The 16,284-nt window shown below is 30.3% G+C and overlaps 4 protein-coding genes, 1 long non-coding RNA gene and 1 other non-coding gene across 9 annotated transcripts; 3 read left to right on the forward strand and 3 right to left on the reverse strand.

Annotated features, from left to right (window-relative positions):
* Nucleotides 1-1,509: 1,509 nt before the first annotated feature.
* On the reverse strand, nt 1,510-1,581 carry Trnad-guc (transfer RNA aspartic acid (anticodon GUC)). Its single transcript has one exon. It is a non-coding gene; the product is annotated as a tRNA-Asp (tRNA).
* A 1,093-nt stretch (nt 1,582-2,674) lies between these two features.
* On the forward strand, nt 2,675-3,338 carry LOC143429429 (uncharacterized). The gene is made up of 2 exons (XR_013102536.1): nt 2,675-2,831; nt 3,206-3,338. It is a non-coding gene; the product is annotated as an uncharacterized LOC143429429 (long non-coding RNA).
* Nucleotides 3,280-7,112, forward strand: LOC143429403 (uncharacterized). 2 transcript variants are annotated; one of them, XM_076905057.1, is made up of 6 exons: nt 3,280-3,662; nt 4,580-4,705; nt 4,804-4,900; nt 4,988-5,138; nt 5,291-5,419; nt 5,574-7,112. In XM_076905057.1, exons 1-6 carry the CDS (start codon nt 3,421-3,423, stop codon nt 5,831-5,833), a joined length of 1,005 nt encoding a protein of 334 aa, XP_076761172.1. In that variant the 5' UTR covers nt 3,280-3,420; the 3' UTR covers nt 5,834-7,112. The 2 variants fall into 2 exon arrangements, with proteins under 2 accessions (XP_076761172.1, XP_076761162.1); XM_076905047.1 differs by having other exon boundaries at nt 3,421-3,662; nt 5,556-7,112.
* Nucleotides 7,113-7,365: 253 nt separating this feature from the next.
* Nucleotides 7,366-9,264, reverse strand: LOC143429409 (tRNA methyltransferase 10 homolog A). 2 transcript variants are annotated; one of them, XM_076905070.1, is made up of 5 exons: nt 8,809-9,264; nt 8,378-8,687; nt 8,122-8,268; nt 7,959-8,064; nt 7,376-7,869 (listed from the first exon to the last, which is right to left on the reverse strand). In XM_076905070.1, exons 1-5 carry the CDS (start codon nt 8,997-8,999, stop codon nt 7,700-7,702), a joined length of 924 nt encoding a protein of 307 aa, XP_076761185.1. In that variant the 5' UTR covers nt 9,000-9,264; the 3' UTR covers nt 7,376-7,699. The 2 variants fall into 2 exon arrangements, with proteins under 2 accessions (XP_076761194.1, XP_076761185.1); XM_076905079.1 differs by lacking the exon at nt 8,122-8,268 and having other exon boundaries at nt 7,366-7,869.
* Nucleotides 9,265-9,417: 153 nt separating this feature from the next.
* Nucleotides 9,418-12,691, forward strand: LOC143429395 (uncharacterized). Of its 2 annotated transcripts, none has more exons than XM_076905023.1 (5): nt 9,418-9,860; nt 10,794-11,097; nt 11,695-11,955; nt 12,086-12,238; nt 12,356-12,691. In XM_076905023.1, exons 1-5 carry the CDS (start codon nt 9,568-9,570, stop codon nt 12,512-12,514), a joined length of 1,170 nt encoding a protein of 389 aa, XP_076761138.1. In that variant the 5' UTR covers nt 9,418-9,567; the 3' UTR covers nt 12,515-12,691. The 2 variants fall into 2 exon arrangements, with proteins under 2 accessions (XP_076761138.1, XP_076761148.1); XM_076905033.1 differs by having other exon boundaries at nt 12,086-12,178.
* On the reverse strand, nt 12,620-15,851 carry LOC143429422 (NECAP-like protein CG9132). Its single transcript, XM_076905091.1, has 3 exons — nt 15,618-15,851; nt 14,736-15,132; nt 12,620-14,605 (listed from the first exon to the last, which is right to left on the reverse strand). The coding sequence occupies exons 1-3, from the start codon at nt 15,701-15,703 to the stop codon at nt 14,357-14,359; spliced, it is 732 nt and encodes a 243-aa protein (XP_076761206.1). The 5' UTR covers nt 15,704-15,851; the 3' UTR covers nt 12,620-14,356.
* Nucleotides 15,852-16,284: the final 433 nt, after the last annotated feature.

Raw genomic sequence — 16,284 nt, forward strand, 5'->3', positions numbered from 1 at the left:
TTTATATTTTTCCTATTATGCATACATATTTGTGACTTATAAAATTAATATGTATAATTTTGAATGTGAGCAAATTTTGTTCACACTTCAGTATTTTTTATACACACGTACATATACAATGAAGTTTTGCTTAAAATAAAATAAAAATTGCTGAAACGATTATAAATAAATTTATTTTTTAACAGAAAATTAAAAAATTTAAATAAATATATGTCTACATAAATATATTCAGTATCTACCGAAATATATTATGGATAATTAGTAGCTTTTGTTTATATATACATTATATTATTTATTTTAACCTCTCCAAAGTAAAATTTTTTAATATTTGAATAGAAATCATGTTTAACTTACTCATCGTTTTATATAGAAATCCTACATCGTCGTCCTGTGACATTCTTGGCACACAATTTTCTTCACCTCTCCAATAAAATAAAACTTAAAACATACACCTTTTTAAATATATTAATCTTAATAGGAGTAAAAATTAAAAGTATATAATATACATAATAGCTTTGCATTATCATAATGTACACATTATTTCATGTTAACATTTTTAAAATACTTGAATAAATTATTTAACTCGTCCTGTACAAAAGTATAAACTTCCTCCTGTAATGTTATCCTTACAGACTGTTGTGTTTCTACTCGAATCAGAAACCAATCGCCATATTGAATCCCAAAATCCTTCAGCGGGAAGTACAATTAATCTATATTTAACTTAATTATTTATTTGTAAAGCAAAATTAATTGCAACATATTCAACAATTAAATAATAGCTTTCTAAACAAAATTGTACTCACTACTTGATTGCCATATCGCTGCTATATCACATATAATGTTAGTACAAAACAAATTTTCGTAACTTAATTCTACGATACTTATTCTGCGATAATTTCATTCTGTATTATTATATTTCTTTTACAGAAAATAATAATTTTCTCTCCAACGAGGAGACAAAGCCCGGCCGGCAAAGAACAAGCAAGGACACTAACCACTTTTTTCTTTTGTAGGAGTATGTTTATTCTGCCAATAGATATTCGTACGAGCGATGCAATAAATCTAAACACGTGTAGAAATATCATGTAACAGGCTGCATAAGTGGCCGAAGAGGGCCACGTGCATTTCTTTGTGACTAAACCCCTCTCTGGAGTTTTGCCTGAACATTCGGATAGGCCGTGTCCTCGAAGCTAATACGAAAAGCCTAAGAAGGCATTATTGTACGAACCCTCGGATTGAGCACAAGTCAGGGTAAAATATTCTAGTACGCCTACATATTGCTACGCCACCAATTCCATTTCAATTATCTTTTTGAAATTTCTTACCCATACAAAAAAATACTTACAAAATATCTCAGGTCATTGTTCTTAAGCAATATTACTTATAAGCTAAATTTACATTACATACAGAAGTGGCATAAAAGGGAGTGCACGATTAACTGTCGTTATACGATTAAAAAAATTGTTACTTTTATGATACTGTAGAAAGAAAATGGCAAAAATTATATTACTCCCCGGCGGGGAATCGAACCCCGGTCTCCCGCGTGACAGGCGGGGATACTGACCACTATACTACCGAGGAGTTCAATGATGGTAACATTTTATGATGTGTACTTAATTAAAATATTTTCTTTATGCTATAATCATCAATATTTATTAGTATTTTGTCTATGTTTATCCAGAATACTAACCGCTATACTATCGAGGATTTTCTGCCACCTTTTGCTGAGTTATGTTTACATAAGAGTTATTATGGTATGGTCTATCGTGTAGTATGGTATGGTATATTATTATGTATGGTATATCATATGTATACATGTTATAACTAATATCGCAGGTACAAAATTAATCAAATATTTGTACACATATTTTTTCAACGAATCAAAAGTCAATAACAGACCTATTTCTGCAGTAATTAAATATTCATCAATACGTTGGAAAATTTGCAAGAGCAGGGTGCCCGATCATTTGAAACGTTACTGACACAGTAAAAGTGAAAACGTGAAAGAGCTTGACCTCGCGTAATTTAAGGTAGAATTAAATGATTAGTGAACGACAGTAGAGCAAAGAAGTTATTAAACCGACTGCATTTTAACGTTTAGCAATAATACTATTTTACCAATGCAGAAATACGACTTCGCCTTATCTACGAATCTGATGTTTAGCTAAACTGTTTTCCTATTTGCATATTCGTTGAATAATTAGATATAAAGAACTGCAAAACACACTGTCTTAAAATAACATATGTATATACACATATTACATATATAATACATCCGTTTGGCTATAGATCAATCAAATGTCAAAACTACCGACGCATCATTAACAGCGGGAATGTTTAAACATTATTTCGAGAATTTTATTAAACTTCATGAAAAATGAATGAATTACCATGGATGAAACGTATACAATATTTTTGATTAGAAGTATGAAATAAGTAAAAATGAAATAACTTCTGTTTAAAAAAATATTGAATAGAAAAGTATATATATTCGTGGAAATTGTCCGTGGAAATCTGAATGATGGAACATAGAAAGAAAATTTGCCTAATCTAAAAATAAACAGAATTACTATAAAACTTGTAATTGAAATATAAATATTTCGTGGGATTATTACCCCTTTTGGTTGTAACGTGTATAATTTTTCGCTCGTTGAATAAGATGTGAGGCGAGTGGTTTACTATATATTGAAAATCGGTTGAGTCTGAAATTACTATGAAAGACACTAATCGACTGGAAGTAAAATTTGTGAATTTACGCAGTTCTATTGCACGTTGCCTGCTGTGCAACGGCGTCTCGTGTCGCATCCGTCACGTGTTTGCAGTAGGTAAAGGTAGGGTATATGGAATAACGCTTGAGCGCGTACATACGTCAGTACCACAGTAAGAGACAGAACGTTAGGCAAGCCACCGACTAGTGTATCCAGCAAGGAAACGAAAAAGACAATAGAAGCCTGTAACCCGGAAGGAAGAAGGTATCGGTCAAATTGACAAGAACGAACATGAAATTTCACGAGGGTATTTAAAGTCGTTCCTTACATTTTCCCCTCCTTTTCCCCCCTCATCTTTCCCTTTCCCTTCGTTCTCTCTTTCTCCGTCTCATTCATTCGTTTGTTCTCTGTCGATTTGGTCACAGTCTTAAGCCATCCTTTCGTTTATACTGGTTTCTGTATTTCTCACTTTCCGTTTTTTCTTCTCTGTTCGCCAGCCTCTCTCTTTCTTTTTCTGTCTGTCCTTCTTTCTCACTTCGTTCTTCGAGGCAAAGCAGAAGAAACCCCCGCGATTGCTCGTTCGTTCTCAAAAGTCTTACTCTTGGTTGTCACGCGCTAAAAATACTTCCGCACAGTCTTCCGAGGGTGTACCATGCCAAAGGAGTACAGAAATTAGGACAACAAAAGCAGTCAACGTCGACCTGGAACTGTCATGGAACGGCTCTCGAGAGTGGCATGTTATTTTCGATGGATGAAAAATGCGTCACCTCATGATGTAAGTGAGGTAGCTGCGGAGGATACGGAGCGCAAAAGTGTCGAGGTTGAACAATATCGGAATGTTGGATGCAATTCTGAAGCCTCGAGGCGACTTTGTGGCATTTTGGAGAGTATCCTCCTCTGGGAAAACTCTGTAAACAGTATCTCCGTCGTCATCGTATTCAACATACTGTTTTGGTGAGTCCGTCTAATGTGAGAGAGTGTGCGTCACTTCTAAGCTATAGCATTATACGTGATTTTGCGAAATTTGATCATTTAGTGATTACCGACTTTTCATCACGCATCCATTAAGTTAGAACTTCGGTTAGCTTATAAAGCAGAAACCTTGTAACATTTAACGCGATATTAAATGATGAGTAACCAGTTCCTTTTTTGATATTGTACAATTCGATAGACAAGATTTGACAATGTTTTCGTCTTGGCAAATGAACACACCGATGCTGGAATCAACAATTTCCTGTATTAGAGGGAAATGTTGTGAAATATTCAATTGTCTCTTAGTGCATTACAAGTATTCCGTCTTCTAGGTCAAGGTTTAGAGAAGCATGTGTGTTTCGGCGTTTGATGTCAGTTGTAAATAACAGTATCTATGTCTTGAGCATTGTAATACTTTGTGTTCTTTCGTACGTGTTTCTTTCCGATAAGCGTACGTAGAACGTCAATCGTATGACGCTCTTTACGCATACCGCGAGAACATGTTGATATAAACAGTCATTGATGGATTTTCTCTATCCTGAGCGACATATTCTAAAGTCGTTTTTTTCTCCGTAAATATTATTCGTGACATTCCTGTTTACTTTGTCGAATGAATTGCATGTTCTCTGCGTATTTTCCCACTAGATCTACGATATTATTACAGATGGCAGTACATGTTGATAATTAAAAAATATCACACTACGGTAAATCGGCCTGCTCGCGTTACGTGTAAATTGAATATTTGTTTCACTAATGTTTCCATGATATCGATCATGTATTCAGTTATTTAGATGTTTTTTTATTTATTACGCGTTATAATTTTTGTACATTTAAGAAATACTTTTTGATTGTAAAATATGTAAACTTGGGTTGTAAAATGGTAATGTATTTTTTTTCAGGGTTATTATTGTATTAGAGGTACATGGCTTTGCTGCAGCCAGCAGTGTTGCACTAGTTGTCGTCCTCGGTTACAGTACTTTAGAAGCCCAAGTTCAAAAAGAAAATAAAGCAACAAATACAGCTGCGTAAGGATCGCAACTCGTTTAACTAGATTATACTATTTCAAAAAATTTGACGATCAAAATATTTCAAGTTGACTCTAAAATGTCTGATGTGTTCATAGATCCTATGCAAAGGCAGAACAGATTGAAAAGATAGGAAGAAGAATAAAGTCAGCATTTCATAGTTTGATGCAATTGAGAAGAGAACAACCAGGAGTGGTAAAGTTTCAACATAAAATACATTTAAATATGTTCAGTCTATTAATACGTATTTGTATTGTCTGTAAAGTACTGTTTATTTTATAGTTTTGTACTGCAGTATGTTCATTTGCTTTGGGCCTATGGATTATTGGTCGTACTATAAATGGTATACTTCTTGCATATACAATATGCATGAGCATTTTACTTGGACCTGCATTATTATTGAAGCTACCTAGCAAAATGATATTACATAAAGGTAATCTATGTAAGACAGTAACCATAGAGTAATTGTTTTTTCCTTACAATACTAACAACTATAATAATTGTTTTAAAATTAAAAAACAGAAAATGCTATGGTTATTTATGTTAGTATGGTTATTTTTCATCTCTACTTTCATTGTTGTATAGAATGGGACAGTGAAATCGAAGAATTTTTACCAGCAGTAACTGAAGATAATCTTCAAGTTCTTACAAGAGCAGGAGAATCAGGAGATCAATCACCAACACCAACAAGTGTGTTATCCGATGCTCAAAATGGTATAATCTATTATTTTAGATATTATATTGCATTTTTAGATATATCGCTTATTTAGAAAAAAATCATTTTATATTTATTTGAAATGAATATATTCATGAAATTTTCCTAAAAAGAATAAAATTACTTTAATAACAGAATTTTTTAACGATGAAGATCTTATGGGTCTTAAAATGCCATCACATGAAGATGGAAGCACAGACGGTGTAGAAGTTTCTGAATTGGAGCTTAGTGCAGAAGAAACTGACGTGGATGGCATTAAATTTCAAAGTGGCCATTTCGAAAAAGGATCATCTTCTGAAGAGGAAGCAGAACTTGAACCTATATCAAGGAAACAGATTAGCCATAGTGATGAAAGTGGTAGCGAATTTGAGATAATTGATGGTCAAGATGTTGACAACTTAGATAATGCATGAGGATAACGAATATGTGAGCTGTGAAGTTATTATTATGCAAAAGAAAATTTAATCAAAAAACAGATGACTTTAAATAGTTTTTAATTGGATAATAACTTACGTGACGTAATTATTCCGTTTGAATTTTAGCTACTCGCTTATTTACAATTATTTACGCGAAGCTAAATGAATATAGTTCCATATAAATTTCACAAATAATATGTTACTAGAAAAATGATTATAATTGTTTCTTTGAACTTATACATATTTTCAGAAAAGTAATGAGAGCAGGCATTTTTTTTTTCGAGTGTCGTGCAAATGATAGCTTCTCAGTTATTATATTGGCATATACTTATATGAACGATTCTTGATGTATATAAATGATCAACTATCAAAAAATTTGAAAGAAAAAGAGATAAATTGAACAAGTAACGTTTAACAATATAAATGTCATTTTAATCTTTATGACGAAAAATGGTTTTGTATATACATGTCACACATAGCAAATAGTTGCCAGTGAATTATAATTAAGAAATTAGAAGTTATAATGTCCACTATGCAGCAGGTAGGAAGATGCATAAATATTATAGCAAATATTTGCTCCGATTTTGATATTGCAAAAGTTACAAGTAAAGAATTTAATTGATCAGAAATCAGTTTTTAACATTATATAAATACTCAAATATTACTTTCACTGTATTACTACACTTTAACTAAATTACACAATTTATTTTTCAACTGAATTTACATATTGGATAGAGTGTAAATAATATATAGGAATAAACAATATATTTTTATTGAAATTACAAAAAAATTGGATATATACTTCTGAAAGAGAATTTGCAACAATATTTTAATAAATAGAAATAATTTCTATATAACCAATTTCAAATTAAACGATAAAACAATATTATTTTACAATTAATTATACATATTTGACTGTAAAATTAAAAAACAAATACCATTTATGCAAGCATCATTTTACCAATAGTATGTGCATATGAACATTTATATTAAATTTTAAAGTGTCCTGTTAGAAAGAGAAGAAAAGTTTTACCCAAATTTCGCAAAAAGTATTTAATCGTATTTCGTAAGTAATAGTTTATATTAATCGAGTGAAAAGAAGCTTTAATGTGTACAAATAATGAACATTAAAAATTATTAAGTGGAGAATGAAACTACTATTTGAAAATTATGTTGTAAGGAACAATGTAATTTTGAGAATTTATCAATTTTTTAATATCGAAAATAATCATTTTCTAGTCACAATAAATCATATATAAACTATAAAATTATAATATTTGGAGGAATAATGTATTTAATTTTATATAAAATCTAGTATATTTTTATAATTCCGTTTCAATTTTAAAGGGATTGTGTAAATAACATATATAGGTAAATCTATAGATTGTAAACAAATATAGGAAAAATATTTTTGAAATTTTCTTGCAAAATTTGAGAAAAATTAACTTGTATTAAAAAAAAAAAACGTGCACTTTTTCGTTTTACCTTTGCATTATTATTTTACATATGGGAGAGATTTATTTAAAGTAAATCTATTAAATAAAAAGTCATTAATATTGTTATTCACTTTAATATTTCACGTACATTCACATGTACGTAACATTTAATTTGCTCATTACTTTTTATTGATTCATTTTTAATTAATTTTTTGTATTTATTGTGATTTACATGTGTGTACATCAGCTGGTGTACATAGAGAAGAGAGAAATATAGTCTTTTATATATAAAATATACTTTAACAACAAAAAGAATTTAGCAGAAAGAGTGAAAAAATTGTCAGGATGTATATATATAAGATTTTATATTACTATGAAATTATATATATAATATTACACTCACTTTCGTATCTATAACATAGTTTTGCTATGTACATATATTTGTGTGAAGAACATCTGTGTTTTTATGGTAAGTATCTGATGTGCCTTTTTCTCCTAATGGCAGAATTAATTGTGCATTCTTTCTTTCTGGTAAAACCTGCAAAAATGCTTCTTGCCATGTTTTGCCTTCGCTAACTCTAAGCAAAATTTCAAATACTAGAAAAAAGTTTATATATATATTTGAAATCGATAATGTTATACTCAACAACTTAATCTAATAACTAATCGTTTTCTACCAAACGTACCATGATCGACAGTCAAAACTTTTCTTGCTTTCATACGTAAAAATTTATCCAGAGGTAATCTGCCATGCCTTATTCCTGCTTGTATAGCTAATTTATGACAGAGGCCCTAGAAAATATGAATATTATATAAGAAGATTTATACGGATTAAAAATTTTAGCTTACCTTATGACTATTATGATCAACTAGACCACCTATAACATATACATAATCGTGTTCTAGATGAGTAATAATATTTTCCGATTCACTAGTGAGATAAATTACTCTTTCCTTAGGATAAATATTCAAATATGGTTCTGCATGAAATTTTACCTGTGGCATAGATTTTATAAATGTTAAGAGAATGCATATGTTATTAAAATGAATTGTTATTATTTTTTTAAATAAATTATAAATTTTTGCTATGTATAGAGCAACCTACATCCCAGTGTTCATATCCATTGTGCTTTTGCATATCTGCCTTTGATTTTCCACCGAAACTGGTAAGAGAAAATTGCATTGGTGCAACGGCTCGTCTATTCAAAGTATAACATCTTAGTATTTGTTTAGTCAATTTTGCAATATCCTTATCAATCATTAAATCACCAAAAGACAAATCAATAGTTACTCCAATTTTACAACTGCTCTCTGCCATTGTGCTTCTTTTCAAAGCTTTCCTGGAAGGCCCAAGATTTATATTGTTTGCACGAGCAAATGCTCGTTTTTGTCTTGCTTTCTCTCGTTCGCGTAATCTATAAAATTAAATAAATCATGTAATTCCCCTTGGCAATTTTATAAATATTTATTTATGCGAATTTAATTGCAAAATTACATAGTTTCCGACCAATCATTAATAAACAGAGAAATAAAAACCTTAGCTCAAATTTTCGCTCCAACCATTTCTCTCTCTTTTTCACTTTCTTCAGCTGACGTTTACTCAAATTCGTATTTAATTCCGACAGCTTTTTATCTACATTAAAACTAGCTCTCTCTTCGCAAGTCTTCGTATGCTGAGTGTTATTTTCTACTTTTTCAATATCATTTATATCCTTTTGATTGTCCATGTTTTCTCGCAAAAATAAAGAAATCGAACGCGTGGTTTTGAGTAGAATTATCTACTGAAATGCAATTAAGTTGTTCGTAGAAAATCCTGTTTCATTCTGACGTGTAAATAACGATTTTAAAAGCCCACAATAAATATAAAACAGCATTATCTATTTTATAACCTTTTCAAGGTAAGAACCATTTGGTATTATCAATTATTTGTATTATTTACATCTAAAATAGTAGAATTTAAAAACATTGCTTGTAGTTTGATTCAGTCATAATTAAAAATTTGTTTTTAGATTTGTTTATTCGTTTAACGAAGCCCTGTTAAAATCACTAAACGTATCACCCGAGGAACAGAATTTTTCACGTCCAGTCTCAATCAGCGAAATTAAATAGAAATAATACAGTTTTAGGGACATTGCGATTGTGAAAATGAATGTTGGCAAATAGTCCAATAATCCCCAGAGCGAAGAGTCATCTGGACGAAAATCTAAATCATCTTTGTTTAGTGAAAGCGGACGAACTTTTTTTTTTGAACATTTTAGAAAAAACGTGCGCGTTCAGTTTTTGTGAAGTGAGAGAATGCAAGTAATTGGGGTCGACGGTCGTGTCGTCGGCTATCTCTTTTGTTTTCTGATACTCCAAGCGAAACTTACAAACTCGAGAACTTCTTGGAGACTTAACGCTGACAAAGTAGTCAAGACAACAGACTTTGTGAGCACAGTCGAGGATGATCCTATTTTCGATATCCTCGCTAGTAGTATCACTGTCGGGAATGGACAAAGTTGGAGTAGAACAGCTATTTCGGAGAAACTCGAAAAGATTCAGCCCTTCTGTCAAGATTGCAAAACTATTGTCTCAGGAAATCACGAACGGTAAGAAATCGTAGGAGTTTGGTTAATTCTGGGTAAGATCTGGGTAGTACGTCTTGTTTCAGAATGTCAAATTGATAGTTTTAGCACTTTTGGAAACAAAGTGGATTACTGAGACTCGTATCTTCCGAATACCTAATTCGAGAATTTTATAAATGTTTGGAACATATTCTGGTTCTAATGCTTTCTGACTGTTTGTGTATGTACATTCTATGATATTTTAACGATAGAATGATATACACTTTTTTAAATAACATCCCTGTTTGGTTGGAAGTAATTTATACTTAAATGCTATAAAGGGATTTATATTCTCCAAGGATATAATTCTTGTTTTACGTTTACAACGTATACTATATTTTGTACTAATAGTGTTTAGCATATATACATATAACGATATTAATTAATGAGACTCCGATTATTCCATATAAAAAAAATATTGTAGTTCATACTTTAAATTATTTTCCATACTCTACTGCATGTTTTGAACTTGAATTGTTTATTTCAAACATATATTGCGAATGGTTTTCAATAAACCTTATACATACATATTTGATATCAGACAAATGTGCACGTTTGGAGAGCTCATTGTTCTGGCACAATTTCCAAAAATTATCAGAATAGATGGAACATTTAAATTAAAAGAAAAAAAATTGACAAAATAAAGAAATGTAGATTGTGTGGAAAAATATATAAATATGTAAGCTGTGTAAGATTTTTTGGTTGATCTAAAAAAAAAGATTTGTGTGAACCTACCTTATCTCTTGTTTATTCAGTTTAATTATTATATATTTTTTATATTTTAGATTTTGTTTTCAATAATTATTATATAAATATATAACCCGATGTAATTTTCTTTTTCTTCCTGTAGTTAGTATTTGTGTGTGGCTTACTGTTCTTTCAGCGTTAAAAAAGCCCTAACTTTGGTCCCCTTGGCAGACGATTCTCGTCATACGTGTTGAAGGATACACCAAACGCCACCGAATCCTTTCCCCTATCATCACAAAAATCGAACGAGCAAGTCATGTGTACATCTGGTCAACAATGTGAGGATATAATTTTAGACTGTGGAAAGCCTGTTAATTTTACTTATTACGACAACTTGCTCGGTGTTGCAAACAGAGACAAACATCCATTAGTTCCAGAACCAAATGTAGCGCTCATGTTCAAGAAAAATGGTGGCAAAACTATGGATGTTGATATTGATTTGCTAGAGAAACGTTTGATAAAAGCAAAACGAGAGGTATAGCATGAGATTGCTTTCAGAATGGTACAAGCATCCACTTAAACTGAATTAAGGATACCGATTTTGAAAAAAATCGTTTTTGGGAATCAATCTATTTTCTAAAAGATTGATTTTTGATCTCAGTAAAAAAAGAAATGTACATTCCATGAATGCATAATATTTTTATTAGTGTTAGTACATTTAATATTGTATTTTAAAGATTAATTTTATTCCTTTCGATATTCCTGATCGATGTTAAGAATGAATTTTTCTTAAAAAGTCAAGTCAAGATCGGCATCCCTAGTCCGTATCTTTACAGTCTTTTAGAGTGAAATGGGCATTTATGGCCAATAGTAAAGGACTTTTATTTTGAGACTCTATTAAGAGTATTACCTTGTGGAAAAGAACGTCACAGATATTAGTGGATGTATTATACATCAGATCTGTGATCTTTTAATATTTATAATTCATATGATTATGTCGTGCGTAAATCTGCCTGTTGCACATGCCGCTCTGAGAACAATATAACTGTTAACAAATTTTTTGTTTTCAAATAATTAATTCCTATTACAAAGCTGACGTATAGTATGTATTTTATTTCTGGATTTGTTCTAGAAACCAAAGTCTGTTCAACTTTACAATCAGATAGGAAATTTTTGGCGTATAAAAGGTGATGCACAAAGATCAATTGAATGCTTTCGAAGAGCACTTGCTGTGTCACCACATAATGCAGAAGTTTTGTTAAATTTGGCTCAAGTATTATTAGTTCAACAATATTTGGATGATGCAACATATTTGGCAAGACGTTCTTTGGAATTGCAACCTCCAGATCGCAATGCTTGGGAACAATATCTTACACTTGGTCAAATATTTAAGGTAATTAAAACCTTTAGAATGTTTTCATTTGTAATATGATATTTTCAATATAAAGCAGAAAATTATTTAAATATCATTTTCAAATATTGTCAAAAAATGAATTGGCATTGCAATGTTTATACCTTTGTAGGCATATGGCCATTATCAAGAGGCAGCTGTACATTTGAGACATGCTTTAGAATTAAAACCAGATCTCTCTGAAGCAGCAGAAGCTCTAAGAGAGGTAGAGTTACTTCCGGCAGCGAGCTTACATATCTATACATTACTGATAATTATATGTTTGGTATGTAAGATAAGAGTGATAACATTGTATTTCTCCCATTACAGATATTAGCATGGTTTGCATTAAAATAATTGTTTTGTGTAGTATATCTACACTATATAGTATTTTATATTGCAGGTGCTTGGCGTACTTTTAGTAGTCTTAAGCAGTGTAGAATGTGACGAAGACTCTAGTCTAGTCAATGGACAAATTCAACGTCCGGTTCAACGCCATTTTAGTCGTGCCATGGCCATGCGCAGTTTACGGCTTAATGTTGCTCGTAATAAACGTTGTTAATTATTTACTAAGAAAGTGAATAACCCTTGTGATAGAATAAAATTTCTAACTATGGTTATAATTTATCTATTTGCAAAGTATTATTTGTAATATGAATTTTAATAATTATTTAGTGTATTAATAATTATGCAATTTATTATAACTACAAATGAAAATATACAGTATAGAAAGCAACAATATTTTTCATTTACTACAAAAATGAATACAATGTTAAAAGGTAATGTATTTCATTGCAAGTACACTTTTCAAAATGTGTATTTACTCTCTCTCTCTCTCTCTCTCTTTCTTTCACTCTCTCTCCCCTTCTCTCTTTGTGTACACACAATTTATATGATTTATTATGTAGTACGTAGATAATTATAAACGGAATGCGATTTACGGAATTATAAGATATTTATGTTACTATCTTAAATATTAACAGATATTAACAATACTACTTAACATCATTTACAATATACAATGACAATAGAATATGTAAGTAATCACTTTACTTATCCTATTCATAAAGTTTAAAGAATCTCTTCTATAACTGTATTGATTTACAGTATATTCGCTTATTTTTAAGATTTAATATCACTTTAGAATAATTTTTTATATATACATGAAACAATGAATTTCTTTTCATTTTTGCAAATAAAGAAATGTAATAAATTTAGTTTTCATTACTTTGTGTATAGATTAATTTTTTGTGTTCATTGTGTACAATATTTTTTCTCAAATTTTGTACAATATCTTTAAATATCAGAAATAACACTTTTCTCTTTTATGTTTTAGCAATACTAGTTTTAGGTTTTTGAGTTATAAACTGTTTAAGTGTTTAATTTACATAAATATTAGTATAAAACAAACTCTTAAGATGTTATTTTTAAAGATAAGGCAATACAATGCATTAATCTTACATTTTTCTTAATACAGCTAAATGATAACGCAATAACGATAACATATATTCTTTTTCAACTTAACATAAATTTAAAATATAATTAATAAGTTTTAATATATCCGTAAGATTAGGCCTTACATTTGCACAATATCTGTTTTATGTACAAACACCGGAAACTAATATTGGATAAAAGACTATATACACCATAATTTAATTCATACTACTTTTAAGGGCCTTCACAAAGATTGTATCCATGCAACAGAAAACATTTCAATGTATTAATAAATTAAACTTGTTTTATTGATACAGCTTTTTATATTAGGATACTATAAATTTGTATTTCTCACTTATTTAATACATTTCTAGCTGTTTTTATTCTTCAAACTGTTCCTTTCGTTTTAATTTGTACAATATATATATATGTATAATAAACTTATTTGATAACTATTTATACAAAATATACGAGTATTTCACACTCACTTTATGCAATTTCTTTAAATAACAAATGCAATATATACACTTTTTAACATTTGTGGTGTAGATAGTAGAAATACAACTGACAAGAAGTTAAAGATTGCTGTACTGTTTCAATGTAACTTAATGTTTTGTGAGATAGCACTAATTTTTACATACAAGTATACATTATATTTAGTTCTTGAATAAAATTCTTTAATGATTTAAATAAAATTCATTTCACATGAGTAATATTCTTTTGTAATCAAATTGAAATATAAATTTAGAAAAAATATACAAGTACTATATATTGTAACATAATAAGATTCATATTGTACAACTGTAGTTGGATCACTATGTACATAGAAACATCTTTGTCATTAATTACCCTTAAAAGATATTTATATATGTGCATGCATGTGCACACAGTGAACATATAAATTAAAATATGCATGTATAGTCTATAATTCTACAGCACTGCTATATTAAATTTTAATACAACATGTAAGTTAAAATTGAACCCAACTGGCATTCCCTACTGTTGACGGTTGAGTTGGAGGTTGTTGTGATGCGCTAGCAAATTCTCCCCATTCAGAACCTGTTTGGTTTTGATTTTGAACAGGTTTATGAGCAGGAGATGAGGTCGGAGTTTTCGCAGGTGGTGGTGCAATTTTTACCCCACCTGGTGGAGGTGGTAAACCTATATTTGCACTAGGACGCTGCTTTGTTTTAGAAGAAACTTCATTGCCATCCTTTTTCTACATATATATATATATATATATATATATATATATATATATATATATATGTATATATATATATACAAAACGATCACAATTTATTAAAATTATTATAATGATAAGTTTTAAGACAACAAAAAATACTTACAGTAATTTTCATGTTTATTTTTATTGTTTCTCCTTCTTTAAATCTGAGATCCAACTCTTCTTTTGGTTTATCCTTTTCCTTTTCTATTTGTTCCTGATTTCTGAGCCATTTAAAATGGTCTTGAAGAGCAACATTTAAATCAAAACTATCAGACCTATCTAAAAATCCAACGCCAATGAAAGCTGACCTCCCATTTTCATCTTGAATTCTTAAAACAAAATAACGCGAAGAATCCATGACTGGTTCAACAGCAATTCCTGGATATTGCTCAATTGGACATTTTGCAAACAACTCTCCAGTAACTTTATCTTCCAATTTGATAGCGATTGAATCTCCTTGAGAGACAAGTCGCATACGACCAGTCCATGTTGGCTCTTGAAGATTCCAGTCACCTGCTCTAGAATACAATATGGACTTAAAAGATAAGAAGCAAGACTACTATCAGAAGTACACTACTGTCATTAGTTTACGGCAATCAACATTCTTTTAATGCAGTTTTAATATAAACGAAAACATTCCAAACAGTAATTAAAATGCGCATTATATTTTCAAATATTTAATGTTAAAAGAAGATGTCTCTTTAATACTGTAAAACATAAAGATACGAAAGTGAATTATGAAAAAAGTTAAAATTTGATAAGTTTTAAATTTTCTTATATTTCACAATATTGTATTCCTACGTAGAACTAACAACAATTTCCGGTATAAATTCTGCTGACGTATTAATCATTACGGGTAAAATGAATAAAATACAGGAGATATCAAGTTTCGTAAACGGTGATGGACAAAAGATCACATTTAAACGTATCTTTGAATATATATTGTACTTTCTCGAAATGAATGCTTTCACGAGAAATGCTGTCAAAAAGAATCAATCCTCACCGATAACCCCTATTCGTTGACCTTGGCGGTATTTTAAACACGAAGACTTCAGACTTCACAAGTAATACGCTTTCATAAGAATCCATTGTGTTTTTGACAAATCACAGGGAAAGCGCGTTCGTTTACGCGAGTTGAATTTAACGAAGTGCTATTTGAAAATTCGTTTATATTTTGTGACGAATCTCAGCCGTGATTTGATAACTTTATCTCTAGTCACGCCTCCCATCCCCACACAAAAACGGTTAACCATGAATTATTTCACTAGTGATAATAGATTGCCTTCCGCGATTTGAAGTAGAAAAGATCCATTCGCATGTGTACTCACTTTAGATTGAATATTATGTTCGTAATAATACCTTATAGAGATAATATTTAACGTACACGTAATAGTAATAAAATGAATTCTTTTAACCATATAGGAGGGGCGGCACTTTATTTATCTTAATTTAAATACAAATTATAATTATTTATAGAATTATTAGAATTGTTTATAGCAAATAAATGTACGTTTGTCACTAATACTAATCAAGTATTATGCAATTTATATGTTCTTGAAAATTTCCGTCCACGAAGAAATTATCTGAAATTTTAACTTCAATCCGACGAATATAAATGAAAGTTAATCGGGATTAGTTTCGTTTTTCTTATTGGCTCGGTTTATTCCATA

This window comes from Xylocopa sonorina, chromosome 1, assembly GCF_050948175.1.
Source record: "Xylocopa sonorina isolate GNS202 chromosome 1, iyXylSono1_principal, whole genome shotgun sequence".
Lineage (NCBI taxonomy): Eukaryota > Metazoa > Arthropoda > Insecta > Hymenoptera > Apidae > Xylocopa > Xylocopa sonorina.

Coding starts and splice junctions, on each gene's coding strand:
- LOC143429409 (XM_076905070.1), bottom strand. CDS start 8,999: ATGGACAATCAAAAGGATATAAATGATATTGAAAAAGTAGAAAATAAC. Junction 8,269..8,377: donor ATGGATATGAACACTGGGAT/GTAGGTTGCTCT, acceptor TCTATGCCACAG/GTAAAATTTCATGCAGAACC. Junction 7,870..7,958: donor AGTTTTGACTGTCGATCATG/GTACGTTTGGTA, acceptor ACTTTTTTCTAG/TATTTGAAATTTTGCTTAGA.
- LOC143429395 (XM_076905023.1), top strand. CDS start 9,568: ATGCAAGTAATTGGGGTCGACGGTCGTGTCGTCGGCTATCTCTTTTGT. Junction 9,861..10,793: donor GTCTCAGGAAATCACGAACG/GTAAGAAATCGT, acceptor TCCCCTTGGCAG/ACGATTCTCGTCATACGTGT. Junction 12,239..12,355: donor TACTGATAATTATATGTTTG/GTATGTAAGATA, acceptor TTTATATTGCAG/GTGCTTGGCGTACTTTTAGT.
- LOC143429403 (XM_076905047.1), top strand. CDS start 3,421: ATGGAACGGCTCTCGAGAGTGGCATGTTATTTTCGATGGATGAAAAAT. Junction 4,706..4,803: donor AAAGCAACAAATACAGCTGC/GTAAGGATCGCA, acceptor ATGTGTTCATAG/ATCCTATGCAAAGGCAGAAC. Junction 5,420..5,555: donor GTTATCCGATGCTCAAAATG/GTATAATCTATT, acceptor CTTTAATAACAG/AATTTTTTAACGATGAAGAT.
- LOC143429422 (XM_076905091.1), bottom strand. CDS start 15,703: ATGGATTCTTATGAAAGCGTATTACTTGTGAAGTCTGAAGTCTTCGTG. Junction 15,133..15,617: donor TCAACGAATAGGGGTTATCG/GTGAGGATTGAT, acceptor ATTGTATTCTAG/AGCAGGTGACTGGAATCTTC. Junction 14,606..14,735: donor AAATAAACATGAAAATTACT/GTAAGTATTTTT, acceptor ATATATATGTAG/AAAAAGGATGGCAATGAAGT.